This window comes from Lates calcarifer, unplaced genomic scaffold, assembly GCF_001640805.2.
Source record: "Lates calcarifer isolate ASB-BC8 unplaced genomic scaffold, TLL_Latcal_v3 _unitig_5006_quiver_581, whole genome shotgun sequence".
Classification (NCBI taxonomy): Eukaryota; Metazoa; Chordata; class Actinopteri; family Centropomidae; genus Lates; species Lates calcarifer.
Window position 1 is genome coordinate 278,521 of NW_026117230.1, and position 25,486 is coordinate 304,006.

At 44.5% G+C, this 25,486-nt stretch overlaps 3 protein-coding genes and 1 long non-coding RNA gene across 4 annotated transcripts; 2 read left to right on the plus strand and 2 right to left on the minus strand.

Annotated features, from left to right (window-relative positions):
- The first annotated feature begins 164 nt into the window (after positions 1–164).
- Positions 165–12,033, plus strand: samd14 (sterile alpha motif domain containing 14). The gene is made up of 11 exons (XM_018661414.2): positions 165–715; positions 4,144–4,193; positions 6,336–6,493; positions 6,580–6,696; positions 6,783–6,969; positions 7,069–7,168; positions 7,859–7,927; positions 8,020–8,176; positions 8,889–9,011; positions 9,163–9,321; positions 10,304–12,033. Exons 2-11 carry the CDS (start codon positions 4,157–4,159, stop codon positions 10,457–10,459), a joined length of 1,263 nt encoding a protein of 420 aa, XP_018516930.1. The 5' UTR covers positions 165–715; positions 4,144–4,156; the 3' UTR covers positions 10,460–12,033.
- A 160-nt stretch (positions 12,034–12,193) lies between these two features.
- LOC108873250 (granulocyte colony-stimulating factor-like) lies at positions 12,194–16,435 on the minus strand. Its single transcript, XM_018661416.2, has 5 exons — positions 15,804–16,435; positions 14,783–14,955; positions 14,575–14,685; positions 14,354–14,485; positions 12,194–14,267 (listed from the first exon to the last, which is right to left on the minus strand). The coding sequence occupies exons 1-5, from the start codon at positions 15,817–15,819 to the stop codon at positions 14,067–14,069; spliced, it is 633 nt and encodes a 210-aa protein (XP_018516932.1). The 5' UTR covers positions 15,820–16,435; the 3' UTR covers positions 12,194–14,066.
- Positions 16,436–19,204: 2,769 nt separating this feature from the next.
- LOC127140817 (uncharacterized) lies at positions 19,205–20,758 on the plus strand. The gene is made up of 2 exons (XR_007811293.1): positions 19,205–19,743; positions 19,854–20,758. It is a non-coding gene; the product is annotated as an uncharacterized LOC127140817 (long non-coding RNA).
- LOC108873252 (26S proteasome non-ATPase regulatory subunit 3-like) lies at positions 20,566–25,036 on the minus strand. The gene is given in 17 exon segments (XM_018661423.2): positions 20,566–20,872; positions 20,979–21,029; positions 21,125–21,280; positions 21,922–22,025; positions 22,135–22,254; positions 22,475–22,589; positions 22,703–22,806; positions 23,003–23,149; positions 23,152–23,192; positions 23,274–23,410; positions 23,497–23,520; positions 23,522–23,565; positions 23,568–23,637; positions 23,924–24,006; positions 24,009–24,113; positions 24,855–24,919; positions 24,921–25,036. Coding segments are annotated over 17 exon segments (1,545 nt in total). The 5' UTR covers positions 25,022–25,036; the 3' UTR covers positions 20,566–20,794.
- Between the last annotated feature and the right edge of the window lie 450 nt (positions 25,037–25,486).

Sequence of the window (25,486 nt, forward strand, 5' to 3'; positions counted from 1 at the left end):
AACAGACGATATAAGTTGAGACACGTGTCGCCTCTGTATTTCTCATTAACTCCGTCTGTGTCTCTGATCCTCATCAGTTATCTATATATCATGTGATTCTCCAAAAAATCATTTAAAATATATCTCTCTGTTTAATCATTTTTATTTTTTAATTCATTTATTTATTGTTCTGAATGATTGTCAGGTCATTATTTCATGTATCTATGTTTCTTGAATGCATCATGTGATTTTCCTCCACTGTCTTCCCTCCCTTCATCCTCTTCTCTCTCTCTCTCTCTCTCTCTCTCTCTCTCTCTCTCTCTCTCTCCTCCCTGCACATTCACACCCTCCTCCTCCCTCCTCCTCCTCCTCCTCCTCTCTCAGTCTGTCTCAGCTGTCCTCGGTGCTGCTGTCTCAGATGGAGGCTGCAGTATTCTGCTGAGTAGCGTTGATCCAGCATCCTCCCTCTCTGCCTCAAGCCGTCAGCCGACGTTCTTCAGCCGAGCCTGAGAGACGAGCCGAGCCCCTCGGAGTCCTGGGAGAGGAAACTACAGCGCCCACAATCCTCCAGCCGCGGCCCGGACCGTCGCCCGGCCTGGAGCCGAGTCCCACAGAACCCTGGGAGTCGTGGTCCTCGCCGGCTGGCTGGTGGGGGAGGTGGAGGGAGAGAGAGAGGGAGAGAGAGAGGGGGTGACGTGCCATGACAACCGTCAGAGGGAGAGAGGGAGAGAGAAAGGTGAGTTTATCTGTTTGTTTGTTTGTTTGTTTACCTGCCTGTGTTTCAGTTCGTCTCCCCCTCCAGCTCTCTGTTTGTCATCATGTTCTCCCCCTCATCTTCCTCTCTCTGTACATCTCTGTCATCACTGCTTTCATCTTTTTTATCCACCATCTTTTCTTCTGTCAAACACCCTCACCCCTCCTCACCCCTCCCCTCCCCCTCCTCCCCTCCGTCTCGGTCTGACGGTGCATTTTCCTGTTGGAGCTTCAGTCTTCTGGGAATGAGCTGTGCTTTGTTGTCAATGTGTTTGTCTCATTAGATCTGAGTGTGTGTGTGTGTGTGTGTGTGTGTGTGAGTGTGTGAGTGTGTGTGTGTGTGAGACCATCTCCACCCAGTCTGAGTGGCAGTGAACGCATCAATCTGATGCTGGTTTTAGAAGAAGGTGTGATTGTTGCTCTGTGCAGCTGAGTGGACACGACACACAACAACACAACACGACAACACACGAGACGACACAACATGACATTAAACACGTGACAGGACTCAAGGCGACAATAAAAGAACCAACACGACAGTAAAAGACAGAAGTCACGACAAAAAACACCAAACACAGACAAAACAAAATGACACAAAGAGACAGATGACGACATGAGACAAACACACACATTACAAAGTACAACACACAATACGACACAAACACACAATACAAAACATGGACCAGCAAAAGACTTGACAACAAAGCAGCATGTTAAACACAGCAACACAAACTGATGTTACATGATGCGAGACAAAGATACACAACACACAACACACCAAACGAAACAACGACACAAAACAACAGAATTATCTAACATGACAAATGACACAACATGGAGTGACAACACGACACAAACCAACACAACATTACGATAAATAACACAAAACAAGACGAGACGACGTGAAGTGACACGAGTAGAAACACAAAGAGAGACCTGACAACAAAACCACACGTTAACGACAGAATTAAAGGAACACAACTTGGAGTGACATGACACCAACCCAAACAGCACAACATGACAAGAAACACAAGACATGAGTCAACACAATGTGAAACCATGTGACACGATGAGAAGAGCAAGACGACACAAAGCAACACAAAAATCATCCTTCAACTGTTACACAACACAACAACACAACACGAGACAACAGACGACACCAAACAAACTGGATCTGTCAGAACTTCTGTCTTTACATCCTCGTCAGGTCAGAGGTCAGGGGTCAGAGGTCAGGTGGCACGGACACGTTTACACCTGGTACTAACATGAGTTCATGCAGAGGCTTGTACCATGAAGTGAGGTCACTGTGTGAACTCCAGCGGTAACGTCCTGATTAACACACAGCTGAGAGGCTGCTTTAATGCTGCCTTCAGGTTCCTCTCTGAAGTCTGAATTTCTGAGTTCCTAGTCAGAAGTTTGAACCTGAACGCCTCCTGAAGTCAGAACGACCCTGACATCAGAATCCAAGATGGCTGCTCCTCACATCAACAGCAGTGAATTCTCTGCTAATGTTCCTGTTTATAGCAGCTCAGTCTCATTAGTTTACATGAAGTCAGTCAGACACAGAGAACTGTTCAGGTTTATCTGTGGACATGTTGCTACGCTGTTTGTAGAGCGCTGTTAGCAACTGTTGCTAACAACAGCTAGTCTGAGATACATCTGAATCAGTTCACCTTCATAGTTTAATGTTCCAGGTTTGAAAGTGTTAACAGCTCAGGTGTTCTTCAGGTGAAGTTGTCTAAACTCCAAACTAAGTCTTTCCTCTGAGCGTCCATGTTTCTCTGATTTCTCAACTGGACCGACGTCAACTCAGTTCTGACGTCTAATTTCCAATGTAAATGGAACGCAGCATAACTGCTGCTGAAAGACAGTAATGACCTGAACTGTACAGAAACTAGACACTAAACTGAACTAACCTCATATTACTAAACTGGGAAATCCAAACAGTGGATATGACCTTTTACCTGTGTCCTTACATCTCATATTACAAATGAAGGATCCAGAGAACAAACCTCCCTGACTCTGTCACAGTCACAGTTTGACATTTTGTCATTCGAGTCTCTTTAAATTCGTCAGAAACCGACAGAATTAGTGTCCGTTTTTCGACACAGTTGAACAACATGTGAACCGCTGTCGTACCGTTCGTAGGCCTCAGGTTTAATCAGATCAGATCATCAGAGTTTTCAGCAGGTTGAACACTTGTGGAAACTCAGAGTCTGGTGTTTTATTCCTCCTCCTCTCTTCTCTCTCTTTCTCTGGATTTATTGGTTTATTGTTTCGTCTCCCCGTCAGTCTCTGTTTGTCTGGTACAGGACGTCCACACTGTCCATCTGTTTACTGCTCTCTCAGTGTCTGCAGGGTGAGGCAGCGGGTGAGGCAGCAGATGGCCTTTTTCCTGGGCTACCTGCCCACTCCTTTTTTTCCTGACGTCACCTCTGAATCCTCACCACCGTCCCTCCACAGTACTGACAGTGGAGTCAGGGAATTACTGTTTATTTCAACAAACTGAAAATATTTTAACCTAAACTAATTTATCCACAATATCAATTTATATCAATATCAATCAATTATATCAATTTTATTAGTGCATGACAACAGATAACATCACTGCAGAGGTGATCATTAATGTAAATCTAACATCAAGTATCAATAACATTATTTTTTAACATAAGACCAGTAACGTTGTTAGCTAACGCTAATGTAAATGTTAGCTAATGTTAATGTTAGCTTAATTCATGTTAGCTAACATTAACATGAGCTGACATTAGCTAACATTAATGTTAGCGCATGTTAACGTTAGCTAATGTAGTTTGACTTTATTTAATTTTTAAATACTTGACAGTGAAACCCAGTCTCTTACTGTCAAACTTTGATTAGAGATCTGAACAGAGCGAGTTAACGTCAGGATCTACACCTCGCTCCGACGAGGTCATGTGACAATGTGATGAGATCATTTCTACTCAGTCGAGAAGCTGTTTCCTCTGAGTGCCGTTGTTATTACATCAGTAGAAAGAGATTTTAATAGAGGCGAGTAGAAACCAGCAGCTGGAGGGAGGGAAGTGGGTCGACAGGATCAGCTGAGCGCTGTCGTCTCCCTCCTGACTTCCTGTGTCAGGACTCGCTCTGTGATTTCTGCTGAATCCTTAACGAGGCTCTTCAGAGGTCAACGGCTCTGAGAGGCCGAGGGGGAGGAGGAGGGGGAGGAGGAGGGAGCTGTGGTAGTTTGGGAACCTGTGGGGATGTGAAATGATCTTCTGGTTTGTCTCTGGTTGTTATTTTGGAAACCAGGGCAACAGCATCACTGAGACACCGCCCGTCCTCTGAGTGTGTTTGATTCAACTCCTCATGGTGCCGTTGATTTGACCCTCCTGTGCCACCGTAGTAACTTCCTGTTGTTTTCTGTCTGAACAGTAACTGCTGAGCCATGTCTGCCAGCCTCGACGACACTGACAACGTGTTCGGTGAGTCTCACACACACAACTCCCCATCCCTGACTAACCAGACAACACATGAACACAACACGAATAATAACAAACAAGTGGAAAAGACTAGGCCCCCAAACACAACACTACTACTGAAACTGGCCCTTTGCTAAGTCCTGCCCCTCGAGCACAGACTAGCCAATCATAGCGCAGTATCATCCAGGAGCTGCTAAAACCAGGAAGTCAGTTAGCATGTTAGCATGTTAGCTCTTCCTGTTGTCAGTATGTTTCTGGTTAAATGTCTGAAATAAGGTCTGTAGTTTTAACACAAGCTCAAGACATTTTCAGGTTTTATTCTCCGACATAAAATGGGTCAGTAAATCCCCCACTCCTGATGTTTGAAGCTTTTACGCGTCTTAAAAAAGGCGGTTGCTAACGAGTGTCTAAATGAGACTACAGAGGTTGTCGGGGACGTTAACACGAAAACCCATCTACGATTTCTTTCAGGTGATCAAGGGAATAATAAAAAAAACATGTTTCTGAATCTCCACTCATCACCTCCTCCCTCTTCTTTTCTTCCCTTCCTCCAGTTTCTAATATCATCTAATGTCTCTCCATCCTCCCCCCCCTAATATGATTTGCTCCTCTGAGTCCTCCCCCACCTCCCTCCTCCCTCTCTCCACCATCCTTCCATCATCTCCTGATTCATTAAATCTCTGTTTTCTCTCTGTGTCACTGGAATATAACGTCTCACCACCAGAACCTCCTCCTCCTCTCTTCCCTTCTTCTTCTCATCCTCCTCCCTCCTTTTAGGCTCCCCTCCCTCCCCCCCTCCCTCCATCTCTCCCCTGGGAAATAAACTGCTGTCTGCTCTCTGTGGGGGAGGAGAGAGAAGTCTTTCTGTCCAACACAGACCATTAACATACATGTTCATGTCCAAACAGAGAGAAGAAATCATCATTATGACACAATATAAACAAGTGATAATGATAAAATGTATTAAGAAAAAAAAAAACACATAAAATCGTACAAATTATACAAAACTTTCTTTCATTATCGTCCTCTCAGGTCAGATTGATGTTTACAGATTTATATTTTACTAAATGTAGAATTCTTTTAATGTTTGTACTTTCTGTGATTCTTACCCTCGGCCCACCCTGTAGTTTGGAAAACAAACCTCAGAGCAGAAATGGACAAAAAGAAAAAGGGTTTTAGTTTCAAAGCTCTAGTGTTTCTCTGTATAAAACCAAAGTTATTCACATTTAGTGTTGAACTGAGTCTCAAACACCACGAGTCCTCATTCAGTCTGACACGTGGAGTTTCTTTATTGTTTGAATGTATTTTCTGAATCAGCTGTTCTGATCTCAGTCAGTAGAGGTTTGTTGGTTCTTCTGTTTACAGTTCTTGAAATTAAATAATTAAATATTAAATATTAAAAATATTAAACACAGACAGTTTTCTGTCACTACAGGTCACTCAATTAAAACAATAGTTTAATGACGTCGTTTAAAGACAAACAGACCAGCTGATGAAAACCAGTAAAAACAGTTTCATGTTAAAAATCAGAGTTTCTGCTGCTCATCTGGTTAAAAACCACCAAGATCTAAAAAGTGTATTTTAAAAATTAGACTCTGACACATGAACAAAATGGGAAGTGATGCCATCTACAGGCGACTAAATGAAACGTTACCTTGAATGAAATCACAGATTTCTCAGGTTTGAAAAATCACTGGAAACATTTCTGGTGTGAAAAAGCAACAACTCAAATCAGCAGGACACAGTCCCCACAAGACCAAGAGCTGAATGACCGGTCCCCACAAAGATAGGTGTACAAGGACGTGTGTGTGTGTGTGTGTGTGTGTGTGTGTGTGTGTGGTCAGCATGTTGAATATTTGATGGGGTGAGTGGAGGGGGGAGGGGGAGGAGGAGGAGGAGGAGGAGCAGCTTGTTATGTTGAAAACATCACAAACGATCCTGCAGCATAAACATCAGCCTTCAGTCTTTCACCCATTCATTCATTCACTCATTCATTCATTCATCCATCCATCCATTCATTCATCCATTCATTCATTCATCCATTCATTCATCCATCCATCCATTCATTCATTCATTCATCCATGGTCTTTGGGTGTATGTACCTGTCGGGGTCTGACTGAGTCCTGGTCTCTGTCCCTGTCTCAGACCTGAACGAGGCGATCCCAGAGACCGAGCTGCTGGACAACAGCATCCAGAAAGGCCGAGCCCAGCTGTCCGTCAAAGCCCGACGGCACCGCCCCTCCAGGTCCCGTTACCGTGACAGCGTGAGCTCGACGGAGGGCGACGACAGCCTCGACAGGAAGGTACGAACGTTACTCTGGGTTAATGTCAAAGTTTAAAGTCGTCATGTTAAAGATGTTTACATTGTCATGGCAACGCTGTGTCACAGGACAGTCCGTTACACTCCGCCCGCTCACCTCTCCACCTGGCCATGCGAGGCTCCTCCCCCTCCCCTGATTCGCTGCTGTCAGCTAGAAGCCCCGCCTTCTCCTTTGACACGTCGCTGGTGAGACCAATCAGAGCTCAGGACAGGTCACACAACCGAGAGACATGAGACCATGAACGAAAACCTGCTTCACTTTGATCCCTCAGGTGCGTCGCTCTCCAGAGGACGGAGGCGCATCATTGGCTGCTCCCCCGCGGGGGCGGTACCACCAGCTGACCAATGCCACGTCTCAGGAGGCTCTGGTGACGCCCAGCAGCTCGCCATCCAAATCCTGCCCCTCATCTGACGGCTCACCTGTCTATGGACGGAGGAACAGGAGGCCCGACAGCGAAGGTAAACACCCGTACACACCTGTACACACCTGAAATACATCTGACGATCTGACGTCTGTTATACATATAATATGGATACTAATGACTGTGTGTGTGTCAGTGTTGGTGTCTGATACGAGTAGGGACACCAGTCCAGCTGATCCCAGCAGCCCGACCGTCGTCTTCGACAAGAAAACCAAGAGACGCTTCCTGGACCTGGGGTGAGACACACACACACACACAAACACACACACACACACGTGATGATGTTTGTTTATGAGTCAGCGTCTGTTTGTGTTGACGTACCTTGTCGATAAAGTTGATTCAGACAATGAAGGTGGTCACATCCTGAAACAAAGACATGAGAGAACATTTCATCAGTTCAGTTATTCAGTAACTAATGTTTCAGGTTGAGTCTGATTCAGTGATTGGCTGATCAGTGATCAATCACATTAGAATAATCAGAATATCACGCTCCAACATCTGCTACAAAAAATTGTTTCTAAAAATAAAAATCAGAATCAGAATCTGCTTGTTAAATCGAACAGACAAAAATACTGTTTCTTGTTGGTTTTACTGGATGTAAAAGCCATAGCACATTAGCACATTAGCTAGGTTAGCTAGCTAACATTAGCATCCACATTAGCATCATGTGTTTATCAGCTGCAGCCATTTCCTCTTTCTTGTCACGATAAAGCCGTAGAATGAGACTGAATAGTTGTTCTCTGGGTTTTTAATGACGATGGTAAACACATCCTACACTGCCACCTACTGGACTGGAGAGAGTAACAGGACTGGCAGGAATACTGAATAGTTTTTTGGAGAAGTTGGATCTGGAAACAGGATTTTCAGACTGAAGAGGCAGATTGTTGGGACATGTTGACGTCAGTGATATTGTCTCTGTGTCTCAGGGTGACTCTGAGGCGTTCATACATCAGGGTGAGGAAGGATAAATCCAACAGGCTCTCTGTGGGCAGCAGGTGGGTCCATCACATTCAAAACCTCCATTTAAAAACCTCCACATTTAACAGAACTGATAACTAAACGTCCTGACTCTGTCCTCTGTCGTCAGGGAGCCGTCTGAGAGTCCGTCCCGCTCCTCCGGATCCTTTGTCTCCTTCTCCTGGTTCACCGAGGGACGGGGATCGCTGTCCTCCTCCGGGACTCCCCCCTGCTCCCCCAAAATCCCCCCGCTGAGCTCCCCGAGACCCCGCAAGTCTCACTCCCAGGTACACAACAAACCCAGCTCCTCCTCACCCACCAACTACACCTTCCTGTGAGGCCCTTTCAAATTAAAAGCCTCTCAACAGCAACATTTTTATTCAGAGATTCACCTGCCGGCCAATCAGAGAGCAGGATTCTCCGTTGCCATGGTGTTACAGTGAGTTATGGTCCAGCAGCTTCAGCAACACACACACACAGCTGTGGTTTGTTTAGTGGTTGGTGATAAATTTTCTGCTGTTGTAGCCTGTGGGAAGTGTGTGTGTGTGTATGTTGCATGTTGTGTGCGTGTGTGTGTATGTGGTGTGTGTGTGTGTGTGTGTGTGTTGTGTGTTGTGTGTGTTGTGTACATGAACACACTCGTCAGATTCATTTAAGTCCTCTGTCCATTCTCTCTCTCCTCCATTAAAGCTCAGAGGACAGAGCTCCATTAAACGTCCATCACAGAGTGATAATGGCTGCACTGTCTGTGTGTGTGTGTGTGTGTGTTTGTGTGTTTGTGATAATCACACAGTATCAATGATCAATGATCAGGGGAATTAAATAAACGCTGAAGAAACTACCCACAGACCTGGAAAACAGATCTGAGCGTTAACAGGGTCAAAGCCACTCATCAGCGCCTCCTGCTGGAGAAACTGCTTCAACATGAGACAATCACACCAACCTCCTCTCTCTCTCTCCCTCCCTCTCTCCCCCTCTCTCCCTCCCTCCCTCCTCCAGGAGTCGGCTCTCAGTGAGGAGTTCTCTCCCCCTCACACCTCCTCCTCCACCTCTCCTCCTGTCGACTCCTCCTCCTCCAGATCCTCCCATCCCTACCACACCCTGTCCCAGTCCTCTGACGAGGTAACACACACACACACTGTATAAATCACTGATTAATTAACTGATTAATCACTGATCCATACTGAGTACTTTTACTTTTAATATTTGGAGTATATGTTGGTGTGTAACAGAGTATCAGAGTAGTACTGTAGTACTGTCTTCTCCCCCTCAGCCCGGTGACGAGCCCTCCTCCTCCGTCGTCTCCTCCTGGACGACTCAGCAGGTCTGTCAGTGGCTCCGAGGACTCAACATGGAGCAGTACGTCCCAGAATTCAGTGCGAGAGACATCGATGGAGAGCAGCTGCTGCAGATGGACGGCAGCAAGCTGAAGGTGAGGATGAGGATGATGAAGGTCCCCTGAGCAGACGGAGGTTGAGGGTTCAAATCCAGAGTCAGAGTTAGACACTGTAACCCCAGGTCACCTCATGAGACAAAAACTTCTCATCATACCCTCACAGCTCAAAAACTATAAGTCCTATCTTTAATATTTCTTCAGTGTGAGCTGCACAGAGCTTCAGTGAAGACTCTGATGTTTTATATGTGGACGTCCTGTTTACGGTTTAGGCTCCATCACAGTTTTAAAACCTCATCTCTGTTTTAACAAGAACTTCAGAGCTCAGTTTAACATGGCAGTCTATGGGACTGTGGGTCAGAGCTCTCTGTGTTTGGAGGAGATTTATTCACAAACTGTGAGTCATGTGACAATGGGAGTCACACTGGGTGAGAGAGGACACATTTCTCTACGTCTTCATATAGAAAGTGTCTGTGTAGGTTGGAAACTGTGGGAATTAAAAGAGGTTTGAATCAGATTTTTATGGTAAAATGTTCAGAGGTGGCAGTTAGAGTGATGATGTCACACAGTCTAACCCTGAACATTCCACACAATACACACCCATTATAAACTCTGACACTGTAAAAAATGAAAAACATAAACTTAAACTGTGATTTTATAAAAACTATAACAGCTATCAACATGAAGATTTAACCCAAAAATGTCTCAAGTCTTGTGACCTGTTTAAAGTTTCAACCACGTTTCTATGTGAAAGTACGATGAAATAATGTGGCTCCAAAGAGGAGTGGGTTTGATCGTTTTCCCATTGATATTTCACTGGAAAGTTTTCGCAGTTTTTCACAATTTATGTTGTCATGGTTACTAAGATCATTACTTAAAGACGTAGCACACTATTCCTGATCAAACTAACACAAACACATTATGATGTATGTTTTTTAGACTTTTTGCAGAGCAGTCCAATGATAATGAAAGTATAAGAGAATGATCTCAGTCTGACCTCTGACCTCCTCGTCCTCTGCAGGGTCTGGGCGTGCTCAGTTCATCCGATCGCAGTGCCCTGAAGCGTCGCATCAAAGACATCCACACTGCAGCAGAGAAGGAGAGAAAAGCTCTGGACAAACTGGAGAAACAGAAAGAGAAACAACGGAGGAAAGACCAGGAGCAGCGCAGGAACTGAAGACCACCACCAGGGGGAGACAGAGGATAACTGAAGAGGGAGGACAGGTGGCAGACGGGAGGGAGGAAGAGAGGGAGGGAGAGATGTGAGGACAACAATCTGTGACAGTGTTTCCAGGGTCCAGGGTTGATCTGTAGGAGTGAGCGCTCCGCAGCACAAACAATCTCTGCCCTGGAAAACCTGGAAAGTACAGAAAAAGTCCTGGAAAACAGCAACTGTAAACATGATGTCCTTGAAAGTTTGATGAGAGCAGAAGATGAAAAACCAGGTCCTGGAGTCTCAACCGAAGCTGAAATCTGAAATGAAAACATTAAATTCTGACATTTTTTGTACGGTGGCTCTTAAGGACAAAACCAGCAACAAATTAATACATTTTTACCTTTTACTCTGGTTTTATTTTTAAAATCTGGAGTCGTAATGTTTCTGTTTTTTGAGTTTGGATTTGCTGCAGCGTTCAATTCCTGTGATGGAAAATATTCACTGACAAAAATAAGTAATGACCATTGCATGTTTCTCCTTTTTTTGTTTTGTTTTGTTCTTTGGAGCCACCATAATTTTTATAGCAAATAAATCTGAGTTTAAAAGACGTCATTTGGTTCTTCAATCCACTGCACACCAGAGACTTGTGTCAAGGTGGGTTCAGGTGCTCCTCATGAAGCCTGAAACTGAGGCTTTGCACAGAAACATACGTGATGTATGGAGGCAAAGAAAGGCTAAAATATTTTGACTTTATCAGCAGATTAATACTTCAGTGTGAAAAACTGTGATTGAAATTCTACAGATCCAGGATGTGCAATTTTAGATTTTATGTATTTCTTTTTTAAAATATAAAAAGTGTAATTTTTGAATCTAAAAATTATATTTGATAATAATCAATTGACACTGAATGGAAACATCTGTCCAATCAGGCTGCTTCGTGTCAGTCATGTGATCCAAGAAAGAGAAGGTTTGATGAGCAAAAATAACATTTTCTGGCTGAATTTGTGAATCTGGATAAAAATTATGTTTTTGGCCAAAAATAAAACAAATCCAGACATGATTTTCAAAATAAAACATTTAATTGCTATAAATTCAGCAACATTTAATGTTCAGCAGCTAATGAAACTGTTAGCAGACTTTCTTTGCCTCTGTAAGAAGCACCTGAACACATCGTCAGTTTTATCTCCCTCTCTCTCGTCATTGTATCTGGGAGGAAGCATTAAGCCCCACCTCCACCTCCTGCTGATGCTCCAATTAGCCTCGCCCACCAGTGGAGGCGGAGCCTGTGCTGTGACATCACAAAAACTAAAACAAAAAGAAAACTGGAACAAAAACATCTGTTTTCCTTCACATAAACGAACAGCTGTGACAGTTTTTATTGTCAGAGCAGAAACAGCTGAGGAGACAAACAGGAAATGTGAGTTGTTTTAACAGAAGTAATAAAAACACGTTCAGATTATTAAGAATCAGCTGTTGGAAGCTTTTCCATGATAAAAACTAAACAAAATCTGATGTTTGTTTCTGTACTGAGTGACCTCTGACCTCTGCCAGTCCACATTCAAATAAATAAATCTGTGACAAACTTTTAAAATGAACCATTTGCTTGATTTTATCTGTTCCATAAAATGCAGTAAAAACAGAAGAAGAAGAAACACTGCGGGCTGTTTCACAATAAAAACCTCCATGCAAAGATTTTAATGTGAAACCAGAGCCACAAGGAGTGGTAAAAATAAAAAGTAGATTTGAACTGAAAAATTAAAGTGACAGTAAAACTTTTTATTATGGAAATCAAACCACATGAACGAAGAGTCCTGATTAAGTTTAAAAAATCACTGTGAATAACAGACTACATTCAAAAATGCTTCTCTGTGATTAGGAAGAAGGTGTACAAAAGTAAAAAACAAACATCTGTTTCTTCATAAAGATAAATAAAGTAGAAATCAGTTCACCCATGGGGTTACTTCAACTGAAAGTTTCAGTTTCACATCGAAACATGTCTGTTTGAGATAAAACAACATAAAAACTCACAAACGGATGGTTTTATCGCCCATCGTGATAAAAAACATTCACAATCGTAGTGAATTTCCATCATCAGAATAATCGTTAATATCTTCAGAGTGACTTCTCTGTCTATCTGTCTAACCAACACAAAGTCCTGTAGTGATTTATTCTGAATCACCACCAGGGGGAGCTGCATCGTTCCATTCCAAAACACTAATCCTGTCACCATGGCTGAAGCCTCGGCTCACCCACTGTATCCTCTGCTAAACAAAGTTAACTCAGGTCCAACAACCTCTGATCTGAGCTCCCGTCTCCATGACAACCATCCAGCTCTGTTCACTGAACTCCAGGTAAAATGAACATTACTGTCAGTTACTGAACATACAGAGTGTTCAGTCATACGGTGACGTTTATCTAAATGTTTGTTACGTTATGATGCTGTTTTGGTCACCAGGTAACGTTAGCTCTGTAGCTTGGACCAGTTCTATTCATGTCAGGAATCACCCCATACACTTCCATCGTTATGCAGACGATACTCAACTATACTATGAAACCAATCAGTTAGCTTTCAACTTTCAACATTACTTCCCCCATTATCCTCTGACCTCACCATACTTTGATATGGAAAATATATCAAATCAGTATTAATGTTTAAGCCTGCTGTGGCCACACACGAGGCCACGACCCACAGATTGACAAACTGCTTCGCAAAGACGTCCAAAATCAAACCATTCACACAAGACAAGCAATAAATATGTCACCATAAATATAGAATAAATATTAGCAATAAATAAAATCATAAATAACCTGCAGCTGCTGAAACATCCAACAGGTTTGTTAATTCTTTAACAATGTGAGCAGAGATCTGATCTGATTAATAAATAAACATTTAGAGAAAAACTGCAGAAAATGTTCAGAAGCAATTTCACCATCTGTCAGTTGTTTTTTCTGCATGGAGCTGCAGCTTCAGGACTTTTCTTTCACTGACTTCTGAGGAAGCTGCAGAATTTGAGCGTAAAGCTGCAGCGTTCTGCAGAAACTCAGTGATCGTAGATGTGAGGAGAAAGCAGGAGTGGAGGAGTGTGTTCAGAGCAGGTTCAGACCTGCATCTCTCTTCATTCCTGGAAGGTTTTTAAAGGCGGTCGTGCTCCGGCTGCGTTCACATTCCTGCTGGTTGTTTTCTGAAAGATATGAGGCAGAGCTTTGATCCTCCGGCTGACATACGAGGCTGACGTGCCACGACATACAAAGATCCAGGACCTCAGATAAACTGATCACAGAGGAGTCGGGGTTTGAAACGCTGTGGTCTTGGCGTCCTCTGTTTGGACTTGTTCCGTGTTTTCCTTCTGACCCTCTGAGCGTCGTCATGTCCAGTGTTTCAACCCCAGAATGTTGGAGTTACTGAGACAGAGTGGCCGAGGTTTCCTGAACACTCTGTGTAAATATCTGAATTGTTTGTGTTTTAGTTTTGTCTATTCTGCTCGATTCAGCATTATTTTGTTTGATTGTCAATAACTGATGGATGATCAATAAAGTTTCTCCCATGAGGCACTGCAGACTCCCTCAGCAGACAGACCTTCTCTCTAGCTCCATTGAAGTCACTGTTATTTTTCCCGGTGGGCGTGGCTTAGCGTGTACCTGCAGAGCGGGGCCTGTAGGTGGCGATGGCTCTTAGGCTGCGGATCAGGTCGTGACAGAAGGAGCGGAGCTGCGTCAGCGTCAGGTGAACCCCTACCTGGACCTCGTAGTTGCCGTGGAGACGGGAGGCCAGATCAAGCCTCTGATTCTGATCCGGACTGTCGCTGCTGACCTGAGCCGCCACCTTCATCTTAAACACAGACAGACATGTGAGCAACCAATCACAGCCAACCTGAACAGTGATGTCACTTCAGGTGTCAGGTGTGTGCATGTTACCTTATTGATGTGTGTCAGCAGGTCTCTGAGGTCTGCTCGCAGGTCCTTCAGTCCGCTCAGGCGCTCAGACAAAACTCCCAGCAGCCCCTGGTACAACTGACCGCCTGCCATCATACGACTCACACACATGTCCTGCAGGGGGCGACACAAACATTATTACATCACTGGGCGTCACATGGGACCATTTAAAGGACCTCCCTGAGAACCAGAACAGGACTCACCAGTGTGAAGCGCTCGGACAGCGGTTTGAGGACCGGGGCAGCAGGGATGCCCAGTGAGGTCACCATTAGCTGCAGGTTTGTGGTCTCTGTGGAGGGGTCAAGGGTCAAACCCTGAAGAGGACAGGAAGAGAGTTATTAACACACGAAGAAGAAAAAGAAACAGCCAATCAGAGCCCAGCTAAACAAGCCAATCAGATGCTTTGTTTACCTCTGTGGTGACAGTGGCAGCGTGCACGGCGGGGAGGTCTCTCAGGATTTTCTCCACCAGCGTCTTCGCTCGCTCGGCCGCCTCCTTGAACGCCGCGGGAGGTTCAGACGCCGGGCCAACGGGAGCAGATCGAACCAGAACTGCAAACAGGAAGCAGTGCAGCAGAGCAACGGCTGGAGGGAAAAATACAGGTCAGTGTATGGAGGCTCAATACTGCCAGAAAATATTTAATGTGAAATGTGATGAAATAAATAAAAAAGTGACAAAATTAAAAACTATATGATTAATTTTTTAAGTCATAACTAAAAACTTTAATTGTTAATGATTTTTAGTGACAATTCATTATAAAGAAAACTTTATAGTTTCAAGTGAAAAATCCACCTGTATTTATTCATGTTTACCAACAGTTTGTACAGAATTCAGCGTGGGTAAATTATTTATTAACTGTAAATAAAAGCATTTGCCGCAGGTGACGTCACTCCCAGTCCTGACTTCTGACGTAAATGGAAGATGTTGCTTTGAGCTAATTGCTGTTTTGCATTCTAAATTTAGCTTGTTAGCATGCTAATACTAGCTGATTAGCAGCTGAAGCTGATGAGAATATCTTTAGTTCTGCAGGTAATTAGTCTTAAACCAACGTACTGGACAAATTAAAATGTGACCTGATGGTGGCGCTAGAGGAAAACTGAGAGTATGAGCAGGGTTACATGAACAGTCTCTATGTTAAAGTCCAGTGCTCGTACAAACACACCCCCTGTACTCCGGCTGCTGGCACTAATCACCCCTCATACATCCTCAGTTTCAGGTGAGTCCCGGTGGAGCTGAGGTGGAGGAGGTGTGCAGGTCTCATCAGCTGATCTCAGGTTTATATTTGACAGAAAAGTCGATTTTTAAAAATGTGACTGATAAAGTTTGGACTTTAGTCTCCTCCACCAAACTCCGTTCATATTTCTGCTGATTTTATCCGCCTCTCCTCATCACATGCACACTGAGTTTCAGAGAGAGTAAAGTCTGGTCTTACCTGTCAGGGTGTTCATGTTCAGGGCGGCTGTGTGTCTCTCTGTCTCGGTGTCTGTCCGCAGGGAAACTCGTGAAAATCTTCAGCTTCCATTTGCGGTAGTTTGGTCTTTTTATCCGCACTGTCTCCTGCGGGGTTTTCCATTGACGGAGGATCAGTGCAACTTTACCGAGTCACCGCGGAGGAGTCATGCCGATAATTCCCGAAGTGACGAAGCTTGTGAACGTTGTTGCGCAACGATCCAACGGCGCGAGGATCAGACACACGGAAACCTGCAGGGGTCTCACCTGCTGTCGGCAAATCACGTGACTTCGCACCTTTACGTCAGGAGAGTTTAAATGTTCTTTAGAACTGAGGTGGAAAGATCCGGATCCGTTAAAGGCTGTAAAACCAGAACCAGAACCAGTGTGATGCTTCATGGGCTGTGGTCGTTACAGGATGTAACGGATACTTTAGTTACTTAAGTAAAAGTAACAGTACTGAAATCTAAAAATACTTTATTAGTAAGTAAAAGTACTGCTGAAAATGATACTCGTGTATTAACAGGAGGAAGTACTTTGAATACAGTCTGCGGAGAGTACTTGATCCTGATGTAATCTATTATTTTTACGTCGTTACTCCTGAGTCACTGATGCTTCAGCAGAATTTTCCTGTTGATTACTTCACAGACAGTCAGATATTTCAGTGTTTATTACTCATCATGTGTAAACCTGTAACTGAGGCTGTTAAAGTAATGGAGTACAGTCATTGAGTAAATGTACTTAGTTACTCTCCAGCTGTGTGGCTGTTTGGAAAATGAAACTCAACACAAACTAAAATAAAAGTTTTGATCAAAATAATGCTGCGTTCATGTCCTGTCAGAGGATCGTAAATATGAGTTTCCCACTTCATCTGAGTCGCTGAGTGGAGTTCAACCCAGATGTGAACAGATGTGTTTGAACCTGAACACAGCATCAGGAGGTTTGGTGTTAATGAAGGAGATAAAAATTTAATGATATGAGTTTTTCTGGCAGCAGCTACAGTTTTAGTTCAATTAGATTTTTTAAAATTAAACTCTGTTGTCTTTACATCATTTTCATTTATTATTTTATTTTATATTTATCGTTTCATTCAGATGTTTGTGTTTGATTTTATTGTGTCGTAGAATCATTTTTCTCTTCTTCAAACGTGTTTGATTTTGTCTCTTCTTCCTGTTTGACAGAGAAAATGTCTGATTTTGTCTCCTTGTGTTTCGATGATGTTAATATTTAATCCTGAGTTTCACACTGATTTCTGTGTTGACTGAAGGAGGGTGTGTGTGTGTGTGTGTGTGTGTGTGTGTGTGTGTGTCAGTTTCCTTCTTTTGTTTCATCATGTTTGCTTTAAGAAATCCTGGAGAACCTGTGACTCAGTGGGAAACTGCTCATGTTTTACTTCATCGTCGTCGTCCTGCTGCTGCCGAGGAAACTCTCAGTTACTCACAGTAACTCTCACTAACTCATTAACTTGTTTCTGAGCTCCAGTTTGTTTTTAATGAAACCAGACGTTTGTTATAGGAAATAAATCTGATCAGCACAACATAGTTTTCTCTTCTGTTCTCCCTCATGAATCATCTCTGAACAAACTGAGTCAAACAGGTTCAGGTTCTGAACTGATGTTTCTCTGAGGATCAGGACATGGACAGCAGCTGTTTGTTCAGCTTGTTTCTCTGATGCCTGAAGATCCAGACGTCTGACGACTAAAATCCTTCATCTGGTCTCAGATCAGAGTCAGGACGACCCAGAGAGAGCTGGGTCAGAACAAACCCAGTACACCACAGAGCCGATCAGAAACGTCTGGAGAACCAAAGAGTCCAAGGTGTTGACCTGGACTCCAGACGCCACAGATCCTGATCTGATCCAGTATCTGTGGGAAGATCCGGGACAAACCAGATCCATGGAAGCCCCCCCACCGCCCAACCACAGGACCCCCCCACAGGTCCTGAGTCTGTGTTGATCTGATAACAGTGTGTAGTTCAGGGTATCTTTATCCTCCTCCACCTCTGCCTGCAGTGACAGTCTGCAGCCAGAACTTTAATTAAAGGATTAATTTATCAAACTGGTTCAAACATTAATTATCATCTGATGAAAAGTCGAGTGAAACGTGTTGGAAGACGTTTGAGATTCGACGAGTTTCACAATGAGGACAAACTGTTTCCTGTTTCCTGATTCACACAATAAGACCCAGCAGCTTGTCTCACACTCACACACACACCATCATCATCATTATTGTTATTGCAGACACACTGTCATCGTTCTCAGTCGTCTGTGTCATCAGTTGTTGTGTAACTGTAGTCAAGTAAAAATACTAACACACATTACATGAAAATACTCAAGTACTTCACTGGAGTAAAAGTACTCAGTTACTTGTCAGAGAACAGCTGAAGGTTAAAGACTGTAATCAAAAACCTAAACACCAGAGCTGCAGAGTAACTAAGTACATTTACTCAGTGTACTTCACTGGAATAAGTTATTCGTACAGAGAGGATTCACTTCATTTACTTTACTAATAAAAACCCTCTGAACTCAGATACTCACCAGATTTCCCGAGCTTTCAGCCAAATCCCAGAGTCTTCCTCAGTGAACGAATAGCTGGAAAAAGATGATGAATGTTGAAAGGTAAGTGACAGGTGAACAGGTGAGGTGATGAGGTGGACAGGTGAGGTGGTGAACGGGTGAAGTGATGAGGTGAACAGGTGAGGTGGTGAACAGGTGAGGTGTTCAAACAGGTGAGCTGTTTGAACTCAGATAAACTGTTGTGTTTTTATTTTAAGTTTCTCTGTGACATTAAACATCAACATTTTTAACAGACAACATATGAGTGACTGTTTTTAGTTAGTTACATTTTAAATACCTGGTAATCAGATTACAGTTACATATTACCTACAGGGATTACTTTTTAAAGTCGACATTATTCATTTTAAACTATTTGTAATTTAGTTGAACTCTTGCTAACTAGCGAGCTAACCACAGATTAGCCTGTTAGCATAGCAGCTAGCTTACTGAGCAGGTCCAGCTAACAAACAAACCACCAGTTTACAAAAACACTATATTTATCCAGTAACATGTATATGTTTTATTTTTCTTCCTAAAGATCTCTGAACTTGTAAAGAGCTGTTTGAGAACTCCAGATGTTTGGTAGCGAGTTAGCTTCACCGCTGCAGATTCACATTAATGTTGTTTAAACCTTTTCTGGAGTTTTTATTTAAAGAGGGTTAGTTACAGGACATCATGCTGTGTTCTGGTTTTCAGTCAAAGGTGAAGACAGATCATCAGCTGGAGCTGAATGTGTCACATTCATCCACAGACTGAGTAACCCTCTTTTAATTTGAAAATCACTTCCTCCTCCTGGTATCACAGTGGTTTCCTGGTGTTTGGAAGGCTGCTCTGAATAAACTGTGACGGCCTGAGGCTGCTGCCGCTCTCTGCTGACTCAGAGGTTATGAAATGTTTCCAGCTGCCAGAGCTCAGAGCTCAGAGGCTGCTGGGAAAAAAAAACAAAGAACTGTTCCAGGTTTGATCAAAACTATAAACAGTTTAATTCAGAGGAAGAAACCGCAGCTGCCTGAGGCGACTGTCTGTTTACATGAAGTCAAAGACGCTGATTTAACACTTCAGTTCAGAGTTCAGCTCATTTTTCAGGATAATACTGGATTTGATTTTCATTTCCTGTGAAGACGATCAGAGACGTGAAATCAAATGCAGCTCAACGTCAGAAACCAGCTGTTTTCTGCTTCGTCACTAAACACACAGACACTGAACGCCTTGTGTCAGTCCTGGCTGAAGGTTTCTGCAGGTCCAGATGATGGAAGCTGTTTCACCAGGACTCAGTGACAAACAAGTCAAAACCTGAGTCCTGGACCGTGAACAAGGACCTGAGGTCATGGAGGTGACTTCAGGTGTAGCTCTGGGTTTTCAGGATTTAGGTAAATCACCATGGTAACTGATGCTGAACTCACCTAAGATGATTTTATCCACACACTGATGAAAATTTCTGATTCTAAATGAACATTTCACCTGTGAAACATCATTTCAGGACGTTGCGGTAACTGAACGAACCTGCAGGTGTCAGTGTTGACGACGTGATGACCAGTGCCTGACGCTCAGAGAAGATATTCTGGATCTGTTGAACTTGCCTCTGCACCAGTAAAATCTGCTTCATGTAAAAGTCTGAACACAGGATCTCTGAGGACATGATCCTGACTCTGAGCTCTGCAGACAGCTGCTTCCTCCTCATGTCCTGGTCTTTACTGTTCCCTCCGGTGTGGAACATTTACAGGAAATCTAATCTACAACATGTTTTTATCAGAGCGTAATCAGCTCAAACTGATCATCGTTCTCTCAGAATGAACAGTTTACATCTACACAGGAGCAGCTCCTCCTCCACAGAGTCCACCATGTTTCTACAGAATGGACAAACTGAACTGTGGCTCTGTACAGGAGCTGTTCATGTCTTAACGTTCACTTAATAAAACATAAACCAGCTCAATAACAAAGAAAACTTTTTCCTGACAGAGTAGTTGATGTGGAGGTTGACTCCATAATGTCCCCTGACAGCCTCTCTGACGCTCAGAGAGGGAGAGTTCAGGGGACAGGTGTTCAGTCAGCTGCAGTCTGAGATCTCACCACTAGATGTCAATAAATCCTACACACTGCTGCTTTAACAAGACATTTAATGTTTAATTATTCGTGATGTTTAACAGCTGGAAACGTCACCAACACCCAGAAATCCACAAAAACTAAACGTGTGTAAACAAAGAGTGAATTTTATTTGTCTCAGGGAGAAAAAAAACAGCTGGAGGTTAAAGTTCAGAGGCTACAGCAGAATACACACCAGAGGAAAAAAGAAGAGGAGGAGAGGGGGATTGTGGGTAATAAGTGATGCACTAACGTCAGCGTGCCGACACACACACACACACACACACACACACACACACACAACTACTTCCTGTCTGCACAGGAAGTCCCCACAGACGATCACGGGAAGCTGTCGTCGTCGTCTTCAGCCATTTCTTTGGCGAACTCCAGATCCTGCTGCTCACGCTCCCGACGCTCCTGAACGCACCACGGACACACACGCAGAGATAATCAGTTTTACACAGGTGACACATTCAGGTAACGGCCAGGTGAACAGGCGAGTGTGTGAACAGGTGAGTGTTACCTCTGCTGACTCCAGGTCTTTGTTGTATGCTTTGGGAGGAAACCTCATGGCCTGCAGGTGGAGACAGGTGGAGGTGATTTCAGTTTAATCTTCAACAGATGACAAACACATCACATGATGTGCAGGTGTGCGTACAGTTGTGTTACCTTGACAGACATGTTGTGGATGTCCAGGCAGAAGGAGATCCTCTGGTGAAAAGCCAGCTGAGGCTCTCTGGTGCCGTAGATGTCCATGGTCTCTTTTGATTGGACGAAGCCTTTCTCGTGGTTGATGCTCGCCTCAATCACTCCGTCACGGATCGCCTGGACAACGACACACAGGTGTCATCAGAACAACACAACACACACCTGTACACACACCTGTGCTACAGCCCTGACTGTGTGGATGTGATGGTGCAGCTAGTTGTTATTAGCTTCTGCTCACCTTGAGAACCTGGTGATGTTAGCTAAGTGTTAGCTAATTAGCCTCTGTTAATTAGTTCTGAATTTCAGACGTCTGTGATGTTACACAGACTTGACGTTCAGGTTGTTAAACGTGTTTGCAAACCAGATCGTGTTTTATGATGCGGTTCAGTTCAGTGTTTGTTTGTTTGTTCTGAGTAATAAACGATTTGACTTTTCTTCTAATTCAGGGTTAAAAACAGCAGGTTTCATCACAATGACCTTAAATAAACTGAGTGTTTCCTCATCACCTCCTGTCTCTGTCCAACAGCTACAACAGATATTGATCTTTAACTGAAGGTCATCAGTGTCTAACGTCCTCACAGGGCCACCGTACAGAGGACCAACTCTTCACATCTAACTACAGGAGTGAGGAAGTTGCTGCCACCTGCTGGTCACACTCTGAGCTACACCAGGTTCCAGCTGCTTTAGTCCACAGGAGGTCACATGACCAAACACACACACACTCTTTAAAAGGTGAAGATGAACAGTTTGCCGGTTACCTTGGCAACAATGAACTCGGCGTCCTCTGGGCTGTCAAGCTGCAGCTTCTGAGCGATGTCAGCCAGAGAGATACGAGAGTACGACAGGCTGATCATACGCACACCTGGACACACACACACACACACACAGGTGTTAGTATGAAACTCTGAAGCTGCCAACACACAAATGGTGACGTGTGATGTCAGAGGAGATGTGGGCTGTGATTGGCTGACCGGTCTTGATGACGTTGTGTCTCAGGCGGATGATGAGCGTGTACGTCCCGTCAGTCTGAAACTTCTCCCCAAACTGCTCCAACACCTGGTTAAACTTGGCCAGGTTACCTGTCCTCACCGCTGCACACACACAGGTGACATCAGAGACAGACAGACACACACACACACACACACACACACACACACAACACACACACACACACACAGAGGTGACATCAGCAGATGAAAGAAAACACACAACTTACAATAAGAAATATTTTAATGATTCATAATTATTCTGAAAACTTGTGAGAACTCAGATTTAGGTTCAGTTCATTGTTGTGTGTGTGTGTGTGCTGACCCTGTGTGAGCAGGAAGTAGGGCATCAGTGACCTCTTGAGTGACGGCTGTCTGAACTGCAGTCTGTCAGGAATCTCTCCCAACAACAGCTCCACCACGATCAGCAGCTTATGGACCTGAACGCACCACACACACACACACACACACACACACACACACACAGTTCACATCTATGCTTCTCTAACAGTTAAACAATGTACGTTAATCGTCCTGTGTGTACAGTGTGTACCGTCTGTTTGAATCCCACAGCTGTGTGCTGTGGAGCTTTCCTCAGAGCATTGGTCAGAGTCCTGCGAGCCTCAGAGTACTCCAACTGGATCGCCTTAATACGACCTGCACCAGGTCACATGACACACAAGTAAACACACAGGTAAACACACAGGTCATAACTTTAAATACTGAACACGTAAATAACAATAATCAAGTTAAAAAGGAGCTCCATGTTAGGAAATACGACTGAAGCCTCTAACCTTAAAGAAGACAAATAGTGCAGGTGTCAGTCTCACCTGTGTGTCAGTCTCAGTCTTACCTGTGTAGTAGAGGTATCTGGCCCACTCGTTGTTGTTGGCGAGCTCGGGGAACACAGACTTTGAGACGAGTTTCTCGGCCTGGTCATACAGGTTGAAGTGCAGGTAGTTCCTGAGCAGCAGGTTGAGGAGGACGGCCTGACCGTCGCGTCGTGACGCAGCGTCGCCGTACGCAGCCGAGTGTGGAGGAAACTGAGAGGGTGAGAGAAGGTTACACACACGACGAGGAGGAGGTCAACGGTCTGTGTGCAGTGTGTGTGCAGGTGTGTGTACCTGCGGATGGTGTCGAACTGGTTGAGGAACTCGTACACTCTGGCGTGGTAATAATAACACTTTGCAGCCACCAGGTCCAGAGCTCTGCGGTTCTTGGAGCCGATCTTCTGCAGCAGGTCATCCGACACCTTCTGAGCCTGAAACACCAGAAAACAAACAGCCATGAGGTCACGGCGGCAGGTCGCACCTCAACCAATCACAGCTCCCTGACTGTCACACACACCTCGGTGTATCTCTTGTTTGTTGTCCAGGTGAACCACCAGCAGCAGCTGCAGGTACGCTTCCACCTCCGCAGCAGAGGAGCCGACGCCGCTTTACCAGTCCTGGGTCGGAACTGGACGTCTCCCTCGGCCATCTCCATCGGCTGAGAGAGAGAGACGGCAGCGATCAATACGGATCAATACTGATGATCTGATCAGGTGCTGTAACAGCCCAGGTGATCAGGTTTCTGACTGATCGATCAATCTATAGTCAGTTATTAAACATGCAGCACAGATCCTCGGTTTATCGTCCAGTTCATTTCTGAGTTAAATTGAATAAAATCTAAATGAGCTTCTGTTCTGGTCAGAAGCTTTAACAGGAATGATTTCATTCACAGACCAATCAATGCCTCTGCAGGTTAATCAATACAGAAACCAATCAGTGATCACCTCCTCCAGGAAGCTGAGCAGGAAGTCTCTGGTCGAGGTGTTGTTGGTGAAGAAGCCGCTGACAGCTTTATGCAGCACGTTGCGTTCAGACGGCGGCTGGTGGACGGTAACGCCCGGAGAGCACGGAGCACGAACCGAGGCTCCTTCCCCGACACGGCCTTCTCTATCTGCTTCACATGCTCCTTAATGTCTGGAGGGGAGGGGAGGGGGGGGTGAAGATTAGAGGTGAAGAGGAAGTGAAACAAACAGCAGACTCAGTCTCATTCAGAAGTCCATTGATAATTTGACAGATTTTAGCTTCAGTTTGTTTCCTGGTTCTCAGTCAAACAGGAGTCACATGACCTCAGTCTGTTTCTGATTCGTTGATCACAGCTTCAATCACAAATCAATAAACACTACTGATCCTCCTCTAAACTGAGAATCTGGGTTCTGGACTAAACGAGACCCACTTATTTATCTGGACCAGTCTGAGTGAAGTGGTTTAGAGCTGGACCTGGTCTGATAAGGTCTATGTGGTCTGTATGGAGATAAATCACTAACATAAATCACATTAACTATTTTCAGTTTCCTGACAGATTCCCTGGCTCCGGTTTTTCTGGTCCAGTTTGACGAGTTTACATGTGGGTTAGAGCTGGACCTGGTCTGATGTGGTCTGCGTTGTTTACTGTTGTTATTAACGTTTGTTGTTTATTAACTGTAACTGGTGAAACGACAGAGAAACGGGTGAGAACCGGTCTCCGTTAAACCTCATTAAAACCCGGCTCTAATTTCTGAATTAACGGTTTTTTTGTCGGTTAGCTCCTCCGCGTGTGTTAGCCGCCCGTCTAACAGGCTAACCCCGCGGAGTGGAACGCGCTCTCCGGCTGTAGCCCGGCTCCTGCCGAGCTCCCCGCTGCTTTTAGCTCCGCTGGTTCTGAACTCTCGGTCTCACCCTCCAGGGTCAGGCTGTCCTGCTCTTTGGGCTGTTTGGCCGCGTTGGTCGCCTCCTCCTCCGCATCTCACGTCCTGCGGCTCCGGGCCCGGGTCCTTCGGCTTCTCGGCTTTGGATCCCGGTCCGGCCTCCCGCTTTGTCCCGCCGTTGGCCGCTGTCTCCTTCATGGCGTCTGGAAGACAAACGGCAGAAAGTCAGGACACACACCGAGCTCCGAGCGCTACAACACGGAGAACTGAACCGGGTCTGGACCGGGTCTGGACCGAGTCTTTACCTGCACAGTCACTCTGCACCTCAGGATAACGTCACAATGACTGGCAACTGTTGGAGCGCGGTGGATTATGGGACATTACAGGCAGTACGAGATGACGACAGAGAGCGGAGCAGGCGCAGATAATCGATCACAGATAGCTCGATACTCTTATCTTATTATTTTACAAGACAAACGGTTTTTCCTGCTGCTTCCATGTAATTCAATTTAATGTAATGCAATTCAATGTAATTTGACGTTATATAATGTAATGCACTGGATTGATAAAGTCATGTTTTACCGGGTATTCAGACTAACTAGAAACTACACTATAAAACTGACTTCAGCTTATTTCAGGTTTGTCACACACAACATCTCAACA